Source organism: Elephantulus edwardii, unplaced genomic scaffold (genome assembly GCF_000299155.1).
Source record: "Elephantulus edwardii isolate Elephantulus edwardi_28Jun2011 unplaced genomic scaffold, EleEdw1.0 scaffold00019, whole genome shotgun sequence".
Lineage (NCBI taxonomy): Eukaryota > Metazoa > Chordata > Mammalia > Macroscelidea > Macroscelididae > Elephantulus > Elephantulus edwardii.
The window spans coordinates 18,781,010-18,803,942 of record NW_006399769.1 but is presented as its reverse complement, the minus strand read 5'-3'; the positions used below and the strand labels follow the sequence as shown (position 1 = coordinate 18,803,942).

General features: G+C 38.9%; 1 protein-coding gene across 1 annotated transcript in view; it reads right to left on the bottom strand.

The window, feature by feature from the left end:
• PRKD3 (protein kinase D3) overlaps window positions 1–22,933 on the bottom strand; it is a 138,073-nt gene that overhangs the window by 74,020 nt on the left and 41,120 nt on the right. The window contains exons 2-4 of the mRNA XM_006882391.1: window positions 10,360–10,498; window positions 7,863–7,994; window positions 215–372 (exon numbers count right to left, since the gene is read on the bottom strand). Of these exons, the coding sequence (XP_006882453.1) occupies window positions 215–372; window positions 7,863–7,994; window positions 10,360–10,498 (429 nt within the window). The remainder of the gene's footprint in view (window positions 1–214; window positions 373–7,862; window positions 7,995–10,359; window positions 10,499–22,933) is intronic.

Here is a 22,933-nt window from a genome sequence, read left to right as displayed (position 1 = left end):
TAAGTATCAGAATACAAGATACAATTTATTATTACTGGAAAACAAAACGTAATTTATCATTATTGACAGATTCTGCACTATTACACATAATAAGTTTTCTTAAGTGTTCCTATTCTTTAGTATATAGTTTATCATCCAACATGATGTCATACATACTGTAGAAACACATGCATACAGTGAGTAAAATTTCCATTTACTACTTTATAATACATACCTCTTCACTGGACGGGACCACACAGTCTGTCTGTAGGGGTCGTGCCACTGAGAGGCCAGGTCCTGGCAGGGAAACATTTGACAGACGTCTCTTTCTTACTCCACTACAGTTATTTGGAATCTTGAAGGCACATCGTTTGTGATAATTTAGTCCACAGCCTACATGTATTTTTTAAAAAGCAAAAAACAGAGAAAATTGTTCAATGTTTAGCATATGTGATACATAAAGAGCATTTCTTTTATTTAGTTTCTTTTCTCTGGTAGAATTATACATTTAATGAAAATCAGCAGTAACAGTGGAAATGATGAAATTCAAGGACTATGTTGTTGTTATGTGCCGTCGAGTCACTTGCAACTCACTATAGAAAAGCTTATTTAAAATAATTTAATTCACTTAAAGCAGTAGTCATTCTTAAAGTGTGACCCAATAATTTACTTTTCTAACAGGTTATCTTGGAAGCAGGAATGGCATCCACTTCCACAGTAGTTTACCTCTGGAAACCCTATGAACCTGGAGAAAGGTACACAGAAGTGTTCAGGACTTCGTTCATAGGGTCGCTATGAGTTGCCTGTGACTCGATGGCACTTAACAACACTACCACCACCAACAGCACAGAGAAAGAGAGAGCGAGCAGTCGGCTTAGCGGACAGAAAGCCATGTTCCCAAGCCAAAGGTGGGTGACTCTACTCCACGGCCCTCAGGCCTGCCTTTAATTGTTTTTGGTGAAACATTTTTCTAGTCGTGTAACCCTGGTATATCCACTTGCTGTACAGAGGTAACTCGTGGTTGCTGTGAAGCCAAATACTGTGACACTGATGAGTCAAATGAGAGAATGGTTACCCATGGTGGACAGTGTTTGGTGGACCTCCCCAATTAAAACAAGCTTGGAAGCAGGAGTGGCATCCACTTCCATAGCAGCTTGCCTCTGGAAACACTATGAACCTGGAAAAAGGACAAAAGATATACAGGAAGTATCCAGGACTTCGTTCATAGGGTTGCTATGAGTCGCCTGTGACTCGATGGCACTTAACAACAACAACAACAGGTTGGCACTTAAAAACAACAACAACAGGTTATTAGCGTATGTCTTAAGAGAATACAAGTGATATAAAGTTTAAGAATCACTGGCTTAGAATACTGGTCAGCAAAATGCAACCTGCAGACCAAATCCCTCCCACTACATATGAAAAATTATCTTAAATTCAAATTTCAGGGTCCATAAATGAAAATTTATTGGAACATAACCAGTTTTATTTGTTTACATATTTTTTAAAACCATTATTATTTTTGTGTGTACTGTAAAATCAGATCTGACTGGTACGGGAGGAAATCGCCCCTCCTTCTCCAGCAGAGCATCTGCTGGTGGTTACATATTTTGTATGGCTACTTTCACACTACAACAAGTTTAGTGATTTCAACAGAGACCACACAGTTCCCAAGGCTGGCTTTTTTACCAAAGAAGTTTACAGATTCCCACCTTCAAAGGCTGTTTTAAATCATAGATATGCACACAGGTCTTACCTTTCACTCAAGTCCTTGCTGCTGAATTGGAACCAACTCATGCCACTGTATTTTCAGAGACTGTAAATTGTATGGGAAGAGAATACCCATCTTTTTTCTCACATAGTTATTGGTGGATCCAAATCACCTGCCTTTGTGTTGTCAGTACAACTCTAGCTCCCTAGGTTCTACCTCAGTGACTCCAACTCAGTCTTCTAAGGTTGTGGTTGTTATGTACCGTTGAGTTGCCTGCAACTCATAGCGACCCTATGTACAATAACCCTGAAACCTGCTCTGTCCTGTGCCAGTCTCCGACACACCTATCCCTATTACCCCAGTCACTGAATCAATCCACCTCATAGTGTCTTCTTCTCCTGCACTGTCCCTCTACCCTCCCAACCACAAGATCTCTCTCTACGGACTGGTCCCTCCTTGTAACATGTCCAAAGCATGTCAGACGAAGCTTAAGAATCCTTGCCTCCAAGGAGCAGACGGGTTTCACCCTCTCTAGGATGAACTTGTTTGTTCTCCTGGAATTCCATTGTATATTCAAGTTCTCTTCTCCAGCACCACAGCTCAAAGGCATCAATTCCTTATCTATCACCCCTAGTTATTGTACAACTTTCTGAGGCATAGCAAGTAACTGGGAAGACTATGGCCTGGATCAGGCTTACCTTAGTCTCCAGACTGACATTATTGCGCTTCAGGACTTTGGAGATGTCTCTGAGAGCAGACTTTCCCAACACAATTTGTCTTTTCATTTCCTGACTCCTTGTACCAAGAGTGTTGATTGTGAAGCCAAGCAAACTGAAGCTGTTTACAGTCTCCATCTCATAACCATCTATCATGATGCTGCCAATCGGCTCAGTGGTGAGAATCTGTTTTCTTGATATTGAGTTTCAATCCATATTTAAGGCTCCATTCCTTGACATTCTGCAGCAAGCACTTCAGGTCCTCCTCAGTTTCAGCAAGCAGGGTTGTGTCATCTGCATAACGCAGACTGTTGATGAGTCTTCCTCCAATCCTGATGCCACACTCCTCCTCATAGAGACCAGCCTCCCAGATGAACTGTTCTGCATTTAGATTGAAAAGGTATGGAGACAGGATGCATTCCCAGAATACACCCTTTCCAATTTTGAACCATGCAGTCTTTCCTTGCTCTGTTCTGACAACTGCCTCCTGGTCCAAGTACAGGTTTTGCATAAACATAATCAAGTGTTCTGGGATTCCCATTCTTCTCAGAGTTAACCACAATTTTTTGTGATCCACACAACAAATGCCTTTGTATAGTCAGATTCTATGGTAGGGCCCTTGTATATATTTTTACAAATTGCCAATGTAATTTAAACAAGTAGTCTTGCTGTCTCTGTAATGGGAGAGATGCTATGACAAATTCTAATATGACGACATACTCAACAGTATCTTAATCCAAAGTACCAACTAACTGTTGTAAACTACCTTTACCACTTAACTTCCAATGTATCTACCTTTTATATGGATACAAGAAGAATTTTTAAAAATAGTTAAATGTGAATCATTTAATAGCATTTATAAACATAAATGTAAAGAAATGCAAATCAAATTTGTGTGTGTATGTATAATAGAGTATACAAAATCTACTGCATGGCTGTGAGACTTAAGAAGAAAGTCTTATTTGGATGCCTCACACAGTCTCTAGTGGCCCAGAGGGGGACAGGTACAGCACTTAGACTGTATCAGTTCCAACTCTAGTTCTACTTCTTAGTAGTTAGGTACCTGCCAGAAGGTCATTTCACCTTTCTTTTTCTACAAGTCCTTAATTACTAATGCTGTTGTTATGTGCCATGGAGTTGCCTGTGACTCTTAGTGATCATATGTACAATAGCTCCGAACCCTGCCCTATACTGAGCCAGTTTCACTAATTCCGACATAACTAACCTCATTGCCCCAGTTCATGTCAATCCATCTTGTCTAATATCTTTCTCTCCAGTGCTGTCCCCTCCACTCTTCCAAGTATGATACCCTTCTCTAAGGCCACGTGCCCAAAGTATGTGTGATACAGCTTCAAAATCCTAGCCTCCAAGGAAAATCTTGCTTTCACCCTATCTAAGACAGACCTATTTGTTTTCTTGGCAGTCCATGGTATGTTCAATACTCTTCCCCAGCACCACAACTCAAAGGCATCGATTCTTCTGTCCTCCTTAGTCACTGTCCAGCTCTCTGATGCATAGCAAGTAATTGTGAAGACTATGGCCTTGATCAGGCACACCTCAGTCTCAAGACTGACATCATTGCTCTTTAGCATTTTGGAAAGGTCCCTGATATCAGGCTTCCCCAATGCAATTTGTCTTTTGGCTTCCTGACTGCTGGTGCCAAGAGTGTTGCTTGTGAAGCCAAATAAGCTGAAATTGTTAACAACCTCAATCTCTTCTCCATCTATCACAGTGCTGTGAATTGGCCTTGTGGTGATAATCTTTTTCTTCTTGATTTTGAGCTTCAATCCATATTAAGACTACAGTCCATGACCTTCTCCAGCAAATGCTTCAGGTCCTCCTCAGTTTCAGCAAGCAAGGTTGTGTCATCTGCCTAAAGCAGGCTGTCAATGAGTCTTCTTCTAACCTTTATGTCATACTCTTTCTTATAAAGTCCAACCTTCAAAATTATCTGTTATGTATATAGATTGAAAAGGTGTGGAGACAAGACACATCCTTAATGCACTCCCTTCCTAATTTTGAATCATGCAGTGTTTCCTAGATCTGTCCTGATGACTGCCTCCTGGTCTGAATATAGGTTTTGTATGAACACAATCAATTGTTCTGGGATTTCCATTCTTCTCAAGTTGAGCCACAATTTGTTGTAATCCACAACGCCAAATGCCTTTGCAGAGTCAATGAAACACAGAGAGACATTCCTCTGGTATTCTTCGCTTTCAGCAAAGATCATCTCTAGTGCCACAGCCTCTTCTGAATCCAGCTTGTATCTCTGGAAATTCTGTCAATGTACAGTTCCAGTTGTTCTTGTATAACCTAGGATTTTGCTAGTGTGTGATATTAGTGACACTGATAATTTCTACCCTCTGTTGGGCCACCTTTTTGGGGGATAGAAATAAATATGGATCTCTACCAGTCCATTGGCCAGGTAGTTGTCCTCCAGATTTGTTGGGACAACCAGGTGAGCATTTCTAAGGCAGCATCTGTTTATGGAAATATGTAAACTGGTATACCATCAATTCCTGGGGACTTGTTTTTTGCCAATTCCCTCAGAGCAGCTTGAACTTCCTCCTTCACCACAACTGCTTTTTGGTCATATAATTCTTCTGTGTCAGTCAATTCTTTTTGTACAGTGACTCTGTGTACTCCTTCCATCTTCTTTCAATGCTTCCTGGATCATTCAATATTCTGCCCAGAGCATCCTTAAGCAATGCCACTTGGACTTTGGTTTGTTCTTTCATTCCTTCAGCTTAAGAAAGGCCTAGTGAGTTCATCTCTTTTGATTTTCTAACATCAGCTCTTGTACCTCAAAATATCTTCATAAAAATTAAATGAACTCTTCTAGTCTACAAATGTTCACTATGATGAAGATGAGGGAGCTCTGATGGAAAGTGGTAAGCAGTTGTACTGCCAAATCACAGGTACATGGTTTGAGTCCATTCCCTCTCTCACAGAAGATGGGCAATCTTCTCCCATGCAATTTCCTCTGAAAACCTGCTGAAGGGTCAGCTATAAATCAGTTCAACCCCAATGACACACATCGATGATTGATAACTTAAACATAAATTCAAATATTCTCTCTGCTTCTTCAATACTTATGTAACCTTACATAAACTTCATCTGGCTCTCAGTTTTTCCCCCCTTGATAAGTACTTTTATTTCAGATTTATAAAGAATATCAAATAAGATTTCAAGCAGTATATGAAATACGGCATGTGTCCTCAAATACTAGGGTTTGTTTGTTTTTCATTTTGTCACTTCTACTTCCAGAATCTTTCCTTCAACAAATATTTAAGGCTAACCAGTATTCAATACCTTTTTAGCTTCTGAATTCAGTTATAAAATCTGAAAGATCAATCTTCAAAAAACCAATACTGGTGAATAAGTTACCATTCTTACATAGCTCCATTACCTGATCAATGGGTTAGCTCAGCAAGATACAAAGTTTTCAGATGAGAAAATACCACTTGGCCCACTTTGAAATGTATAATCTTGAATTTTAAAACTCTGCAATTTACTACAAGGATGCTTGGTGGCATAGTATATTATGAGCTGGGTGTCTAATGTAAAGGGCAGTAGTTAAAATCTACCAGCTGGTCTATGACAAAACTTATGTTCAGTAAAGATTTACAGCCTTGCAAACCCAATAGAGAGTGGTCATGAGACAGAATCAATGACACAGAAGTGAGTTTGGCTGGGTATTTTATTTTGGTAAGTAAATGGTCAACTACTTTGTGACGAGAACTTTACCCACATTGTTTTTTATCATTGCCCTATAGTGTTTCCAAGTTTGTAAACTTTATGGGGGGCAGATCTCCAGGTCTCTTGTGCAGTGGCTGATGTGTTCAAACCACCAGTCTTTCAATTAACAGTCCAGTGTTTAACCACTGTATTACTAAGGCTCCTTCTACCAATACTAACGTCAGTTAGTATGGTGGGGTAGCTGGTTCACCTTCAACAGCAAGCAGAAAGGTCAGTAATTCAAACCCGCTGTCCACTGTGTGGGAGAAAAGATCTAGCCATCTGGTCTTTAACCATTTTCCATTCATGAAATCCAGCAGATAAACTATATTCTACTGAAAAGAAACTGATGCTCAAAGAGGTTTAATAAGTTGCCCAAGAATATGAACAAGTAAATGGCAGTCAGGATCAGAGCCCAGATCTTTCTATATTTTGGGCATTGCCTAGTTACCCAGTCACCAATCAATAATTTTTATTTTTTAAATTCCATTTGGGAAAAATCATCTTGTTTTATTAGAATGAAAATGGTACTGATTTAAATGGTTTAACTGACTGTTCTTTTATAACTATTCGCAAGGTCTAGAATAGTTTTTAAATAAACAAACATATACCAATTTATTATATTAAGTTCTGTTTCCAAGGACAGTAAACACACTTTTATTATATACTTTGCCTACATATGTATTTTGATAAAGATTAATAACAATTTTGGTACTTTGGTAAAAAGTAGCCCCCTTTATAGACCAAAGGTTAACAACAGACACTGGACATGTTAATCTGTATCAGAATTTTAAATGATGACCTCTAACTATGTATATCAAGATACAGTCATGTGTCACCTAACTTCAGTTTAGACAGAATGTCTTGATAGTCACAATAAATGCCTGTGTAATGGCTTGCTTGGCTCCAGGCACCACTCTTGGCACCAGTAGCCAGGAAATTAAAAGACATATTGTCATGGGAAAGTCTGCTGTTAGGGATCTCTCCAAAGTACTGAAAAACAATGGTGTCTCTCTGGAGACTAAGGTGTGTCTGATACAGGCCATGGTCTTTGCTATCACTTGTTATGTATCAGAAAGTTGGACATGACTAGGGAGGATAGAAGGAGAACTGATGCCTTTGAGCTGTAGTGCTGGAGAAGAGTAATGAGATTACCATGGACTGCTAGGAAAACAGATTCATCCAGGAAAGGTTTAAACCATGTGGCTCCTTGGGCAAGGATTCTGAGGCTCTGTCTAACATACTTTGGACATGTAGTAAGGAGAGACCAGTCCTTGGAGAAGGACATCATGCTTGGGAGGGTGGAGGGACATCGCAGGAGGGGAAGGCCCTCTATGAGGTGGATTGATTCAGTGACTGGGGTAATCGGGATGGGTGTATCGGAGACAGTGCGATTGGCACAGGACAGAGGAGAGTTTAGGGATGTTGTACTTAGGGTCGCTATGAGTTGAAAGCGACTCGATGGCACATAACAACAACAACAACAACAACAGCTTTTACATATGTTGGACTTACTATCTAAAGAGTTTGCATGTAACAGTGTATACAACAACACTGACTTTTGCATAATGTGTCTCTTCAGTGTTATACACTTATCTGTTAATTTTCTTCAATCAGTGATCTTATCATTTTACTGAGGCTTAATGAACACAATATTTTACAGAAGAAAAATAGTAAAATCGTATTTCGAATAACTACAAAAATTTCAAAATGCTTACCTTCACATTTCAGGCCCTGACGTACCAATCCCCAAAGCATCTCTCCACAATAATCACAAAAAGTAGGAGCTTTGTAAGAATGTACATAGAGAGTATGGGGGCGAATCTGGAAGTCTTCTACTGTAGCCAAAGCTTTAAAGGAAAAAAAAAGTATTAAGATAAGCCTTGTATCTGTATTGCAATGAGATTAATTATTCATTTATGTAAAAGTATGTATCTAGGCGAGCTCTGGTGCCTTAGTGGCAAGAAGCTGCATTGCAATCCCAGAGGTGTGTGATTCGAATCCACTAGATGCTCTGCTGGAGAAGGAGGGACAATCTCCTCTCGTACCAGTCAGATTTGATTTGACGGTACAAAAACAAAAAAGAACAATATTTTTAAAAAAAGTATCTAGAGCTCACGGGATGTCTGAAAAGATTTATCTGATCACAGACATTATATTCATTTCAGCAATTACTAGTGTGATTTTAAAATTTTAATTAGTAACTTTTATCAGCTCCAAATCTTGAACTCTAAAAGTAGGTCTATAGGTTAGGCATGCAAACCTTCAAAAATATTTTCTCAGTGACAAGATTACAAAAAGGTTTTAGGTCTATTTAAACCCATGAAAGTTTTTCATTTATAATATACTGGGGAAGTAGAACACTAATGTTATAAAAGAAAAGAAATATTATTAAGATTTATCCCAGTGTACAGCAATGATTCTGTGGGAAAAGGAATAGAATTGACAGGTTTGGAATGTGGCATCCACTTCCTAAACAACATGCCTCTGGAAATGATATGAACTTTGATAACTGTCGATAGTTGTAGAGGGGCTTCAGGTCTTTTGTTTATAGGGTCACTGTGAGTAACAGGTGACTTGATGCCACGTAACAACCACCACCAGCAGCACCCCCAGGATATGTTTTCTTTTTGTCCTCCATAGCCCTAACAGTGCAGAGAAAGAAACTCTTCTTCCCTCAGCAAAAACTGTGGAGTAGACAGAAACCTTCTTAACCCACCTGCAAGAGGATATATCTCATTGCTGGATGCCTCTGATGTCTGATTAATGGTCCATATGAAATAAAGAGCAGATTTGAGTGTGACCTCTGAGGAGGACAGAGAACGAGTAACAATGTTTGGCATTGTGTTATATGGGTGGGTATATGGATTAGATGAATGAGGAAGAAAAGAAATAGGAACAGCATAGTGACTAATAAAAGTAACAGCAAGGGTTCTAAGAATAGGCTGCAAAGAGAAGTTTAAGAAGAAAAACTGGTGACAAAACTTTGGGTTCTAGGTTCATGGGTTCCTTCCTTTCATCTGTTATCTCTGTTCCTGCCAAACAAGAAGTATGAGATTCTTGTGATACACTGCTTGTCAGATTGTTAAGCAAAAAGTCAGTGGTTCAAATTGACCAGCTACTTCATGGGAGAAAGGTGTAATATCTTCTCAAAGAGACTATTTCTGGTGGTTATGTACATAGCTGATCAACCTATAGCTTACCCTCCAGTGGGTTTTCAGAGGCAGTTAACTGCACGGAAGGAGCCTACCCACCTGTCTCCTGTAGAGCAGGTGACAGATATGAACCACATACCTTTTGTGAAACTCCTTATCACTAAATCACCAAAGCTCCCTTTTAGGAATGTAGTCAGCATAAAATTCATCTCATACTAGGCTGAATTTGAGTTACTATTTGAGTGAATTCTTTGTGGCATGAACTAAGATCATAGGTGGCTCTATCCAGTGGGTTTCCAAAGGCAGTAAATTGCATGGAAGAGACGTTCACCTACAGAGCAGCTGGTGGATTTGAATCACATGCTTTTGGGTTGGCAGCACAGCTCTTTAGCACTAGGCCACCAGTACTCTCACAGCAATCTGACACAGGGACACTATGAGCCAGAACCAACTCCTCTGAAGTGGGTGTTGATGGTGGCAGGTCTACTATGGGATTAGCGTGGCATTCCTCCTTCCTTTACTAACAATCTGATCCTGTGCTATTGGAGGAAATGAGAAACAGTGGGGGACAAGGGACAAGGAATGGCATAGTGGATGAGAGCAAAAAGGCAACTATTAAACAGGAAAGAGCCCACAAAGTACAAAGGAAAGCAGCATTGTTTAAACAAGCTATGGAAACATTAACACAATTTTCTCTATTATGTCTTAAATTATTTTCCCTCTTTTCCTGATTCTCTTTTCACTTTTGTGCTCTTCACAGAACTGAAGAAAGGGGAACAGATTTCAGAATAATATTTTTTCTTTTGTTGACTCAAGGAAGAAGAGTTTATTCCTCTTTTTTAAGTGGAAATTCCTTTAGCTTAGTGATACACAAGTAACAGAAGGCTACTGTCCTCCTCCTTCATTTGTGATAATGTTCCTGAAATAGCTAATTATTTTTATATATAAAAAAAGTAACCATAATATAAGAACCAAACAAAACTGAACAAAATGTGTAGTGCAGAAAATGAGAATTATTGATTAAAAAGGGCAACAAGTAAAAAAAAAACCTGTTACTTACCTGAAAGAACAACTTCAATTAGATCTCCTTCATGTATCTCCTCTGCCGAGGTTATCAACTGCAAAATATTTTCTGAGTTCATGTCATGGCGAAAGAGAAGAATCTTATCATACATGCCAAAAAACCCACATTCTGGAAACTGCAGGAAAAGAATTCAATATCAGTATATCTATAATCCTCCATTTTTGTAAAGTAAAATTCTCTTTTAAAAGAATTGTAAGGGTAGTGTTTAATCCTAACACTACATTTACTAATTATTTTCAATATAGAAAAGATCAATTATTACTCAAGTATTTTAGCTAACCTGAAAGCTTCAAATGTAAAAAGGAAACCCAAAATGAAAATCAATAGTAATTATTTTAAAACAATGACCTTTGGCATCAGGGAGAAATATAGGATTTCTGTAGTTATTGATGGAGATGACAATCTTTAATTACTCTACGCCCTGCTATGAAGTCAAATCTATTTGTAGTTGATCCTCCACTAGGTTTCTGGGGGTGTAAATTACTCAGGAAGAGACTGGCTATCTTATTCCCCAAAAAGCTGCTGGTGGTTTAGACCTCTGGGAGGCACTGTAACTCCCTACTCCCACTATGCCACCAAAGGTCCTTTGGCCTTAATGACATCTCTAGTCTCACAGTGCTTGAAAGATGAGCAGTCTTTTTTTTTTTTAATCTTCTAGAAATACGTTATTCTGTATGATTCACTCACTCACTCACTCACTCACTCATTACTTTTAAGCCAGAACCAACTCATAGTTAACCCTCCAGCAGGTTTTCAGAGGCTGTAAATTGCACAAAAGCATGAATGTCCATCTTTCTCCCTCAGAGAAGCTGGTGGATTTGAAATGCCTGTCTTTGGCATGGAAGCATAACTCTTAATTCACTTGGCTATGAGATCTCCCTTTATACAATTAGCTACCATCTAAATATGGCCTCACATGCAAGTAAAATCCTGCTGAAGATTACCCAAAAACAATCTGAAGAGTACACTGACAGAGAACTACTAGAAATACAAGTTGGCTTTAAAAGAGGCTTTGGCACAAGAAACATCATAGAAATATCAGAATGATCTTGGCTGAAAGGAGAGTACTAGAAGAATATGTTTCATTGACTATGTAAAGGCATTTGACTATGTGAATCATAACAAACTGTTGCTAACCTTGAGGAGAATGGAAATTCTAGAACACCTGCTTGTGCTCATGGGAAACCTATACCCAGATCAGAAAGTAGTGTCAGAACAGAGCAAGGAAATAATGGATGGTTCAAAAACAGAAAAGTGTGTCAGGGATGTGTCCTGTCTCCGTATGTTTTCAATCTATATGCAGAACAGATCACCTGGGAGGCTGGACTCTTTTAGGAGAAATGTGGCATCAGGATTGGAGACTCATTAATAACATGATAGAACCTTCATCATCGGAACTGAGGAGGCCCTGAAATAATAGCTGCAGAAGGTAAAGAACTACAATCTTTAATACACAGTAACTGGGTAGGTGTGTTAGAGACAGTCAGATTGGCTCAGTATAGGACAGGGTTCAGAGCTTTTGTGCACAGGGTCACAATGAGTTGCAAATAACTCGATAGCATATAACAATAACACCAAATGTGGGTGTTGTTGTTATTATTGCCATTGAGTCGTCTGTGACTCACAGAGACACTATGTACAATAGCCCTTAACTCTGCTCAATCCTGTGCCAATCTTATTGTCTCTGACACACTAACCTCCATTACAACAGTCACTAAAACAATCCATCTCATTGAGGGTCTTCCTCTCCTGCACTGTGCATCAGGATTGTAGGAAGACTCATCAACAATATACATGACACTGATGACACAACCCTGCTTGCTGTAACTGATGAGGACCTCAAACACTTGCTGCAGAAGGTCAAGGACTGCAGACTTCAATATGGATTGAAGCTCAACACCAAGAAGGCAAAGATTCTCACCACTGGGCCAATTGGCAGCATCATGATGGATGGTGAAGAGATTGAGAATGTAAACAGTTTTAGTTTGCTTGGCTCCAAAATCAACACTCTTGGCACCAGGAGCCAGGAAATTAAAAGACATATAGTGTTCGAACAGTTTGCTGTCAGAAACCTCTCCAAAGTACTGAAGAGCACCAATGTCAGTCTGGAGACTAAGGTGCACCTGATACAGGCCATGGTCTTTGCAATCACTTGCTATGCATCAGAGAGCTGGAAAAAGACTAGAGATGATAGAAGGAGAACTGACTACTTTGAGCTATGGTGTTGAAGAGTATTTCGTATACCATAGACTGCTAAGAGAACCAACAGGTTTGTCCTAGAGAAGGTGGAACCAGGCTGCTCCTTGAAGGCAAAGATTCTGAAGCTTTTTCTGACATACTCTGGACATGTTGCAAGGCGGGAGCAATCCTTGGAGAGGAACGTCATGCTTGGGAGGGTGGAGGGACAGTGTGGGACAGGAAGACCAAATGTGGATACTTAAAATTTAAAGTTTAGTTCCTGTTTCCATCACAGTAGTCACTGATGTATAGCAGCCACTGCTGAGTGCTACTCCAAAAGAGCCACAATGTAACCAAGAAAATAAGCAAGCTGATGTCAAGGTCATACAGGAAGGACATGATTCATTTAAGAGGCTTTACATCCTACACTAGTGCGCCGTGCACCACTCAGCTGTTCAATGTCTCCAAGAAGAAGAGAACTCTCAATTTCACCAAGGAAAGGGTGGGGACGCACTTCTATGCCAAGAGGAAGGGGAGTCAGAGGAACTGAGAAATGCCCTGGGCACCATGAGGAAGGTGGTTTTCAAGAAGGACTGAGTGCAACTCTGTCTGCAGTGTCCCTACTATCCAAGTAATAAAACCTCTGCAGAAGAAAAAAAGAAAGTTTAGTTCCTCTACCAACATCACAAATGCTCAACAGCCATCTGGCTAGTAGGACAGGACTGAACTGGCAGTTACAGAATACTGGATCACTGAAGGAAATGTTTATCAACTAGTTCTGTAGTAGACCAATAATTCCAAAACTATAGTCAATTAAAAAGGAGCACTGGTGGTTAAGTAGTAAAGGGTCGAGCTGGCAATCCAAAGGCAAGCAGTTCGAATCTACCAACTGCTCGTTAGGCGAAAGATGAGCAAAACCCACTGGAAGGTCAGCTATGAGTCAGGTATACAAGAACATAGTCACATAAGTATTAACTGCAATTTTTTTTACCAAATTAATCTGCAGCAGCTACCATTAATCAATTCCCTTCCCCTCCCCCCCAACAGTCTACTCACTGTAAAAATCTATGATTGGTTATGCTACTCTTTTTTCTTTAAAAATTCTAGCCACAGGAGGAGACTAGCAGATTTGTTCACATAGGTATATGTGTATCATTCCTAGGCTTCTACTTCCTGTGACTACAGTGCCGACACACTGGAGATTAGGATACCAAAGACACAAGTAGGAAGATTTGTATTCTGAAATATGTTCGTTAATAATTTAAGAATTTTAAATATGCCCTAAAAAGAGTTCTATTTTATTTTATAAATCACCAATTAAAAAATGAGACCATCCTCTAAACCATAAAGGTCTTGGGAATGTCTTCTGTGAATCATGCCAGTACAAAAGAACTGCATATTCTCATGGATTTTTTTTTTGCATCTTATAAAGCATTTTGTAATGGATCTATCACTGGCCTACACGGAAAAGATTACTATGAATAGTCAAACACTAAGCAGCTTTAATGAATAGATATTGCAGAGGATACATTTAATGTACTTCATATGGCAGCCACAAACATGTTTGTGCTTAGTAAGTAGATCTGACATACTATGGGCATGTTGCCAGGAGGGACTAGTCTCTGGAAGAGGACATCAAGCTTGGAAGGATGAAGGGACAGTGCATGAGAGGAAGACCCTAGAGGAGATGGTCTGACACAGTGGCTCTGGTAATGGGGGTAGGTGTGTCAGAGACAGTGAGATTAGCTCAGGATGGGACACACTTCAGAGCAGTTATGCAAAAGCAACAATCAGGTAATACACTAACCATGTTTTTCATATTTATCTTCCCACTAGGAAAAGATAACCAATTTTGTGAACCACTTCTAGCACCACTACTACAGGGTATCAGAGCATACATGTTAGGTGCAAATATCAACCTAGTTTTAGCATATTTTCTGACCTTAATTTTTCCATTTAAAAAAATCTTGTAGCTCTAAAAATAACTTTAAATCACTTTTTTTGCCTTTGATTTTTTTGGGGAAGTGGGAGATAAATAAAAAGTCACTGAACTTCATGAAAAAGCTACATAATTTAACCTGGGTAAATAATGGAAAAACAAAGAACTATTTACAATTTTTAGAATTCTAATTCTCCAGTTCTTTGAGTTAACTATATTCCATATCGTATTGTTTTAAACATATATCTAAGAGTAAGAGACTTTTCAATGGAAAGTTTAAGAGTAAAAATACAGACTTTAAAAAATTACAGTCTTATAAAAACTGAGAACCACCCTAGGAAGCATCTGCAATAATCTCAAAAATTCATCAAACTGACTCTGTTCCATTCTGACAAAAATAAAACTGTTAATAACATGTCTGCATAGAATTTTTTTAAATTAATTTTAAGAAGTCACATTTATTGCTTGTCTACTAAATGTAATGCCACACACAGAGTGTGTGTGACCCTACGGTTTGTAAGAATCAGTATTTTCCAAGCACTTAAAATCTAGTGGGAAGATGGATGTGAACACATAGAGCATATGAAAGAGTAAGACAAATGCCAAAGCTAAAATATAAACAAATTTTATAGAATAAGAAATAATATCTTTACCTGGGAAGGCAGAATAGAGAGATGAGTAGAAAGAGATGTAATATTAGAGTAGAGCTGTAAAAAGGAAAGGCAGATAGTAAAAGTGTCAGGAAAGTTAAGAGAAGTAGGACGGGGAAGGGATGATAGTGTGAGGAATAAAGTGGAGAGTGTTGGGTAGTAAGAAGGCAAGTATACAAATATGATTATATCATTAATTGATACATGATCAAATTAGTATTTGAAGCAGATCTGGTTTATTTTTCTTTTAAATCTATACTTGAAAAAGATAAGACCAAAGGCGCTGTGCAGGAGAGAATGCAACTCATGCTATGTTTTAGATGACATATTACTCAGACATTATTATTTTCAACCTTGTTATTAATAACAAGAAATGCCTCATAAATCATCTTCTACCAATTGCCATCAATTCCAAGTTGATTCTGATGACAGAATTCATGATGATTTCTGAAGCTGTACATCTCATCTGAAGCAGACTGTCTTAACTTCTGTGTGATGGTTAACACTGTGTGTCAACATAGCCATACTCCTCATTATACTTTGTCTTATAAATCCTAACCTCAATAATGTTAAAGAAGCAAAGATTTAAAGATACGATCAGCCTTACCAATTCAGGGTAGGTCTTTTTTTTTTTTTTTTTTTTTTTAAGGGTAGGTCTTCTTAGGACTATGGCCTGCATGGTATTTATGTTTGGCATCTCTGGTAAAAACTTAGAGAGCTTAAATTGGTTGTTTGTCAACTCTGGATTTTCAGTTTCCAAGCTCACTAAGTTGTGCCAAGAAATCTGGAGGACAGCCAGCTGGCCAACTGACTGGAAAAGATCGATATTTGTTCCCATTCCAAAGAAAAGTGACCCAACAGAGTACAGAAATGATTGAACAAAATCATTAATATCACATGCAAGCAAGATTCTGCTGAAAATTATCCAAAAACGTTTGGAACAATATGTCAACAGAGAACTGCCAGATGTGCAGGCTGGATTTAGAAGAGGTCATGGTACTAGGGATATTATAGCTAATGTTAGATGGATCTTGGCAGAAAGAAAAGAATACCAGAAGAATGTTTATCTGTGCTTCATTGACTATGCAAAGGCCTTTGACTGTGTGGATCACAACAAGCTGTGGCTGACTCCGAGAAGAATTGGAATCCCAGAACATTTGATTTTGCTAATGCAAAACCTATACTTGGACCAAGAGGTGGGACTGTATACCAACAAAGAAGTTTATCTTTTGCTTTTCAAAGAGAGGAGCGAACTAGGGGGAGGGGGATAAAGAAAAATGTGAACAATAAATGAATGAAAATCCAAAATCTCTGTAAACGTTCATTAAAATTAATTTTTTTTTTTTAAAAAGAGGCAGTCCAGGGAGAAAAGTGCAGCAATGAATGAATGGAAATCCAAAACCTCTGTAAATGTCTATTAAAATTAATAAAATAAAAAAAAATAAAAATAAAAAAGAGGCAGTCATCAGAACAGAACAAGGAGACACTACATGGTTCAAAATCAAGAAGGGGGTCCGTAAGGGATGTATTCTGTCTCCATACCTTTTCAGTCTGTATGTAGAACAGATCATTCAAGACACTGGGCTATACAAGGAGGAATGTGGCATCAGGATTGGTGGAAGAGTCACCAACAACCTGTGTTATGCAGATGACACAACCCTGTTTGCTGAAACTGAAGAGGACCTGAAGTGCTTGCTGCAGAAGGTCAAGAACTGCAGCCTTCAATATGGACTGAAGCTCAACATCAAGAAAACAAAGATTCTCACCACTGGGCCAATTGGCAGCAATCAGGATGGACAGTGAAGAGACTGAGATAGTTAACAATTTCCGTTTACTTGGCTTCACAGTCAACACTCTTGGCACCAGCAGCCAGGAAATCAAGAGAGGAAGTGCACTGGGAAGGTCAGCTGTGAGGGACCTCTCAAGAGTACTGAAGTGCAATGACGTCAGGCTGGAGACTAAGGTGAGTCTGATCCGGGCTACAGTCTTCACAATTACATGCTATGCATCAGAGAGTTGGATTGTGAATAGGGATGATAGAAAGAGAATTGTTGTCTTTGAGCTGTGGTGCTGGAGAAGAGTGTTGAATATACCACGGACTGCTAGGAGAACAAACAGGTTTGTCCTGGAGAAATAAAGCCGGAATGCTCCTTGTTGTCAAGGATTCTGAAGCTTAGTCTGATACACTTTGGGCATGTTGCAAGGAGGGACTGGTCCTTGGAGAGGGACATCATGTTTGGCAGAGTGGAGGGGTGGTGATCGATTCTGTGAGTGGAGTGGTAGGAATAAGTGCATTTGAGATGGCTACATTGGCACAGGATAGAACGGCGTTTAGAGCTCTTGTACATAGGGTTGCTATGATTCACAAGTGACTTGAGGGCACATAACAACAACAACAAAGCCCTCTGTGATCCTGCTTCCCAAAATTGAGTTTTGAATGTGTTGGCATCTTACGCAAGCAGTTTCCAAAGCCCAAGACTCTAACTGCCAGTTGAAAAAAGTAGCTTTAGCCTCACCAGATGTTTCTCCCTTGAAGTCTGGCCTATAGACCCGGGACTTGTCAGTTTCTACAAGCATATGAATCACTTTATTGAAATCAATCCATCACCACGCCACCTTTTCCTCCCAAGTGGATTTCTCTCTTTGTGTCTGTATGTGTGTATATATATACACACACAGCTCATCTGGTCTTCATTCATTAGAGTCCAAGGCCTCAGATTTATTCTTGAGATGGTTTTTTAATTCAGGTGGGATAGAATTAAGGTAAAATTTTCATTCTTGTGGATTTGATTTCATTTTCTTTAATTTCAGTTTAAACCTGCATATGAGTAATGATGATCTATTTCACAATCAGCACCTGGCCTAGTTATCAGAGCTGACAGCGAGCTTCTACATCAATCCTGTCCACAGACGTAGTTGATCTGATTCCTGTGCAGACCATTAGGAGAGGTCCAGGTATACAAGCTGTCATCTGTGCTTCTTACAAAAGGTATTTGGAATGAATTGCTTGTACAAAATTCTATCATCCTATCTCCGTCTCCTTTCTGTCACTAAGTCCATGTTTTCCAATTACTGATCCTTCTTCATTGTTTCCAACTTTAGTATTCCAAGCCCCTATTTCTCTTCATGCATCTTGGTTGCATGTTTGATCAATTTCCGATTCCAAAAGCTGATAATAATCTTCTATTTCCTCCTCTTTGGTTGTGGTTGTTGGTGCTTATATTTCAATGATAGTGGTATTAACAGATTTCTTGTATGCGTATTGATATTATCCTGTCACTCACCAAATTGTACTTCTGATTGGATCTAGAAATAGTCTTTTTAACTATTAATGCAACCTCATTTTTTTCTTACTCCTTCATTTTTAGCATAAAAGATCATATGATTAACTAATTTAAAATGTCCCATGCTGGTTGCAGAGTTTGGTGGGTAGAGGGAGGGGGTGAAAAAAAAATTAAAACGCATGAACGAAGCACAATTTAAACAAATTATTGTATGCAAAACAATATAAAAGAATAAAGTCCCATGCTAATCCATCCCATTTTGCCAATACCTAGTATGTCAATATTAATATATCCCCTTTGTTCCTTAGCCAATTTCCAATTTGCCTATATTCATACTTCTCACATTCCACACCCACTTACTAGAGTCTGGTTGCAATTGTTCCTCTTCCTTTGTGTTTTTCTATACAAGGGTTCAGCTTCCAGGGTCCTATCTGTAGTCTAATCTAAGTGTGCTCTATTGTGCATAAGAGTTTTCGAAGACCTGTTAGTTCAGAAGTGGACGGTCAGTCCTTCTTCCTAGTCTGTCTTACTTTGGAGAATGCAAAAGGTCATTACAAAGACAATGGAGAAAGAAAAAACTCTGTGAATACTGATTGTACTGGAGTGCTGAGAAACCAAAGCAAAGAGAAGAAATCAAGAAGGAACAGAAGATTTCAAAGGGCAGCTTGAGAAGTTAAAGCAAAGTATTACAATGAAATGTACAAAGAGCTGGAGTCAGAAAATCAAAAGGATGAACTTGCTCAGCATTTCTTAAAGATGAAGATACTGAAGAACAAATGCCTTGAGTAGCAATACTTAAAGATGCTATAAGGCAGAATACTGAATGATCTAAGAAGCATTAAAGACAGAAGGACAATGGAGCGCTGGTGGCTAACTGGCAAGAAGCTGTGCTGCAAATGCAAAGGTGAGCAGTTCGAATCCACCAGATGTTCCACTGGAAAGGAGGGGCAATCACCTCCTGTCGAATCTGACTCGATGGTACACTACAAGGGGGAAAAAAGATGGAAGGACACACCAATTATGAGGTATCATCTCACCCCAATAATAGCAAAATTCACCAGAGCAGCATACAACAAACGCTGGCGAGGTTGTGGAGAAACTGGAACCCTTATTCATTGTTAGTGGGAATGCAAAATGGTACAACTATTGTGGAAGGCAGTATGGCACTTTCTCAAAAAGTTGGAAACAGAAATACCATTCGACCCAGCAATTGCAGTACTGGGAATATACCCTAGAGAAACCAGAACTGCCACCCAAACAGATATATGCACACCCATGTTTACTGCTGTTTTGTTCACAATAGCAAAGAGATGGAAGCAACACAAGTGCCCATAACAAAAGAATGGGTAGAGAAGCTGTGATATATTCACACAATGCAATATTATGCAGCAATGAGAAACAAGGCTCTCATAAAGTATTATACAAAGTGGGTGACTCTGGAGGACATTATGCTGAGTGAAATATCTCAGTCACAAAAAAGACAAATACTGCATAATGCCACTGTTATAAAACAGGACTGATAATGAGGGTTGGGGAGAAATTAAGCAAAGGGGGTAAATAATGAACACTGCATTGAAACAGATGAGGGTAAGAATTATTTAAAAGGAATATATGATTAGGCATTATTTTTAGGACAAAAGTCCAGAAAAAGTAGTGCATAGTAAAGTAGACTGGGGAATGGGGAGAGGGAAGAAACTGTGCAACAATGAATGAATGGAAATCCATTTTTTCTGTAAACTTTTGTTAAAATCACAATAAAAAATTATGAAAAAGAGGAAAGAGGTACACTGAGTTACTTGACTGGCACAGAAGAATTTAATTAAACAACATATGACTAAGAGGAAACAGCAATGAAGGAGGAAGTTCAGGCTACTCTGAAGGACTTGGCAAAAAATAAAGCCCCAGGAATTGATGGAATACCAGTTGACATATTTCAAAACACAGAAGAAGCCCTAGACATACTCACCAGGTTGTGAAATCTGGAAGACAACTACCTGTCCAACTGACTGGAAGAAATCTTTATTTATCCCCATTCCAAAAAGAGATGACTCAACAGAGTGTGGAAATTATTGAACAACGTCACCGATATCACATGTAAGCAAAATCTTGCAGAAGATTATTCAAAAATTAATGGAACAGTACATTGACAGACAATTACCAGAATTACAAGCTGGGTTTCGAAGAGGCTGTGGCACTAGATCAATGTCAGATGGATCTTGGCTGAAAGCAGACAGTACCAGAAGAATGTCTAACTGTATTTCATTGACTATGTAAAGGCATATGACTGTGTGGAATCACAACAAATTGTGGCTAAACTTGAGAAGAATGGAAATGCCAGAACCCCACCATCACATAATTGTGCTTGTGTGAAACTGATCAGAAAAGAAGTATATAATTCTGTCTCCATACATTCCCAATACATATGTGGAACAGATTATTCTGGAGGATGGAATTTAAGAAGAGGAATGTGGCATCAGGGTTGGAGGCAGACTCATCAATAACCTGCGTTATGCAGATGACACACTCTGCTGAAACTGAAGATAACCTAATGTTTTTGCTGTGGAAGGTCAAGGACTGTAGTTTTCAATATGGATTAAGGCTCAAAATCAAGAAAACAAAGATTCTCACCACTGGGCCAATTGGCAACATCATGATAGATGCAGAAGAGATTGAGAGAGTTAACAACTTAAACTTGACTGGTTCCACTATCAACACTCTCTGCACCAGCAATGAGGAAATCAAAAGATGAAATGCAGTAGGAAAATCTGCTGTCAAGGAGCTCTCCAGAATGCTGAAAAGCAAAGATGTCAGTGTAGAGACTAAGGTACACCTGACCCAGGCCATTTTCTATTCATTTACTTATTATTCATCAGAGAGCTGGACAATAACTAAGGATGACAGAAAAAGAATTGATGCCTTTGAGATGTGGTGCTAGAGAAGAGTATTGAACATTACATGGAATGCCAAGAGAACAAACAGGTTTGTCCTGGAGAGGATGAATCCAAGTTGGTTTTTTTGGAGGCAAGGATTTTGAAGCTCCATCTCACATACTTTGGACATGTTGCCCAAACGTTCTCAGAGGAGGAGATCACACCTGGAAGGGTGGAGGGATAGTATTTGATACAAAGTCAGTAGATCTTTCCTATTACAGGAAAGGGACTGTCACTCAGCTGCAGGTTACAGGATAGCGAAGCAGAAATCACCAAAATGCTTCCTTTTATATCTTCATCAACTGAACTTCTAGATTAAGAGGACACAGGACTTCAGCTTGATAAGAAGGTCTAAGGCAGTTCTAGACTAAGGATTATTAAAGAAATACTTGTTTCAACCCAATATAGAATTCTTAAAACTTAGTTTCCTATTATTTCATCTGTTGAATTGCTAGACAGGTGCCACATTGTATATTAAGGAGTGCTTTGCTTATTCAGGGCCCCTTTCCATTCCAGATTAAACTGGAAACTGCCTTTTCCATCTTGTTGAAGAATGGAATTGGTATTTGTATTGGGATTGCATTGAATGTGTAAATTGCCTTTGATAGTATTGTCATTTTCACAATATTGAGTCTTCCTATCCATGAGCAAGGGATATTCTTCCAATCCCAATACAAAGCACTCCTTAAAAAGAGAAATAAGGTAGGAGGCATTTCACGCCTTGATTTCAAAACCTACTACACTGCCTTAGTGGTCAAGACAGCATGGTACTGGTATAGTAACAGACACATACATCAATGGAATAGAATAGAAAATACAGAAATCAGCCCATCTACCTATGGCCAATTAATTTTTTTGACAAAGAGATGAAATCAGTTAAGTGGGGAAACGATAACATTTTTAACAAATGATGCTGGCAAAATTGAAATAATTTTCTAAATGATTAAAATAATTTTAATGTACACTTACTTGTTGTTTAGGTCCAGGAAGTATTAAAAGAAGATGGAAGGAATATACTGAGTCATTGTATCGAAAGGAATTGGCAGATACAGAAGAATTTAATGAAATAACATATGAGCAAGAGCGTATGATGATGAAGGAAGAAGTTTAAGCCGCTTTGAAGGAAATAGCAAAAAATAAGGCCCCAGGAATAGGTGGTATACCAATTGACATATTTCAGCTAACAGATGCTGTCCTGGATGTGCTCACCAAGTTGTGCTAAGAAATCTGGAGAAGAACCACTTGGCCAACTGACTGGAAGAGATCTATATTTGTTCCCATTCCAAAGAAGGGTGAGCCAAATGAGTGTGGAAACTACAGAACAATATCATTCATTTCACATGCAAGCAAGATTCTACTGAAGATTATCCAAAAACGACTGGAACAGCACATCAACAGAGAATTGTCAGAAGTCCAGGCTGGGTTTAGAAGGGGTTGTGGTACTAGGGATATTGTAGCTGATGTTAGATTGATCTTGGCTGAAAGCAGGGAATACCAGAAGAATGTCTATCTGTGTTTCATTGATTATGCAATGGCGTTTGACTGTGTGGATCATAACAAACTGTGGCT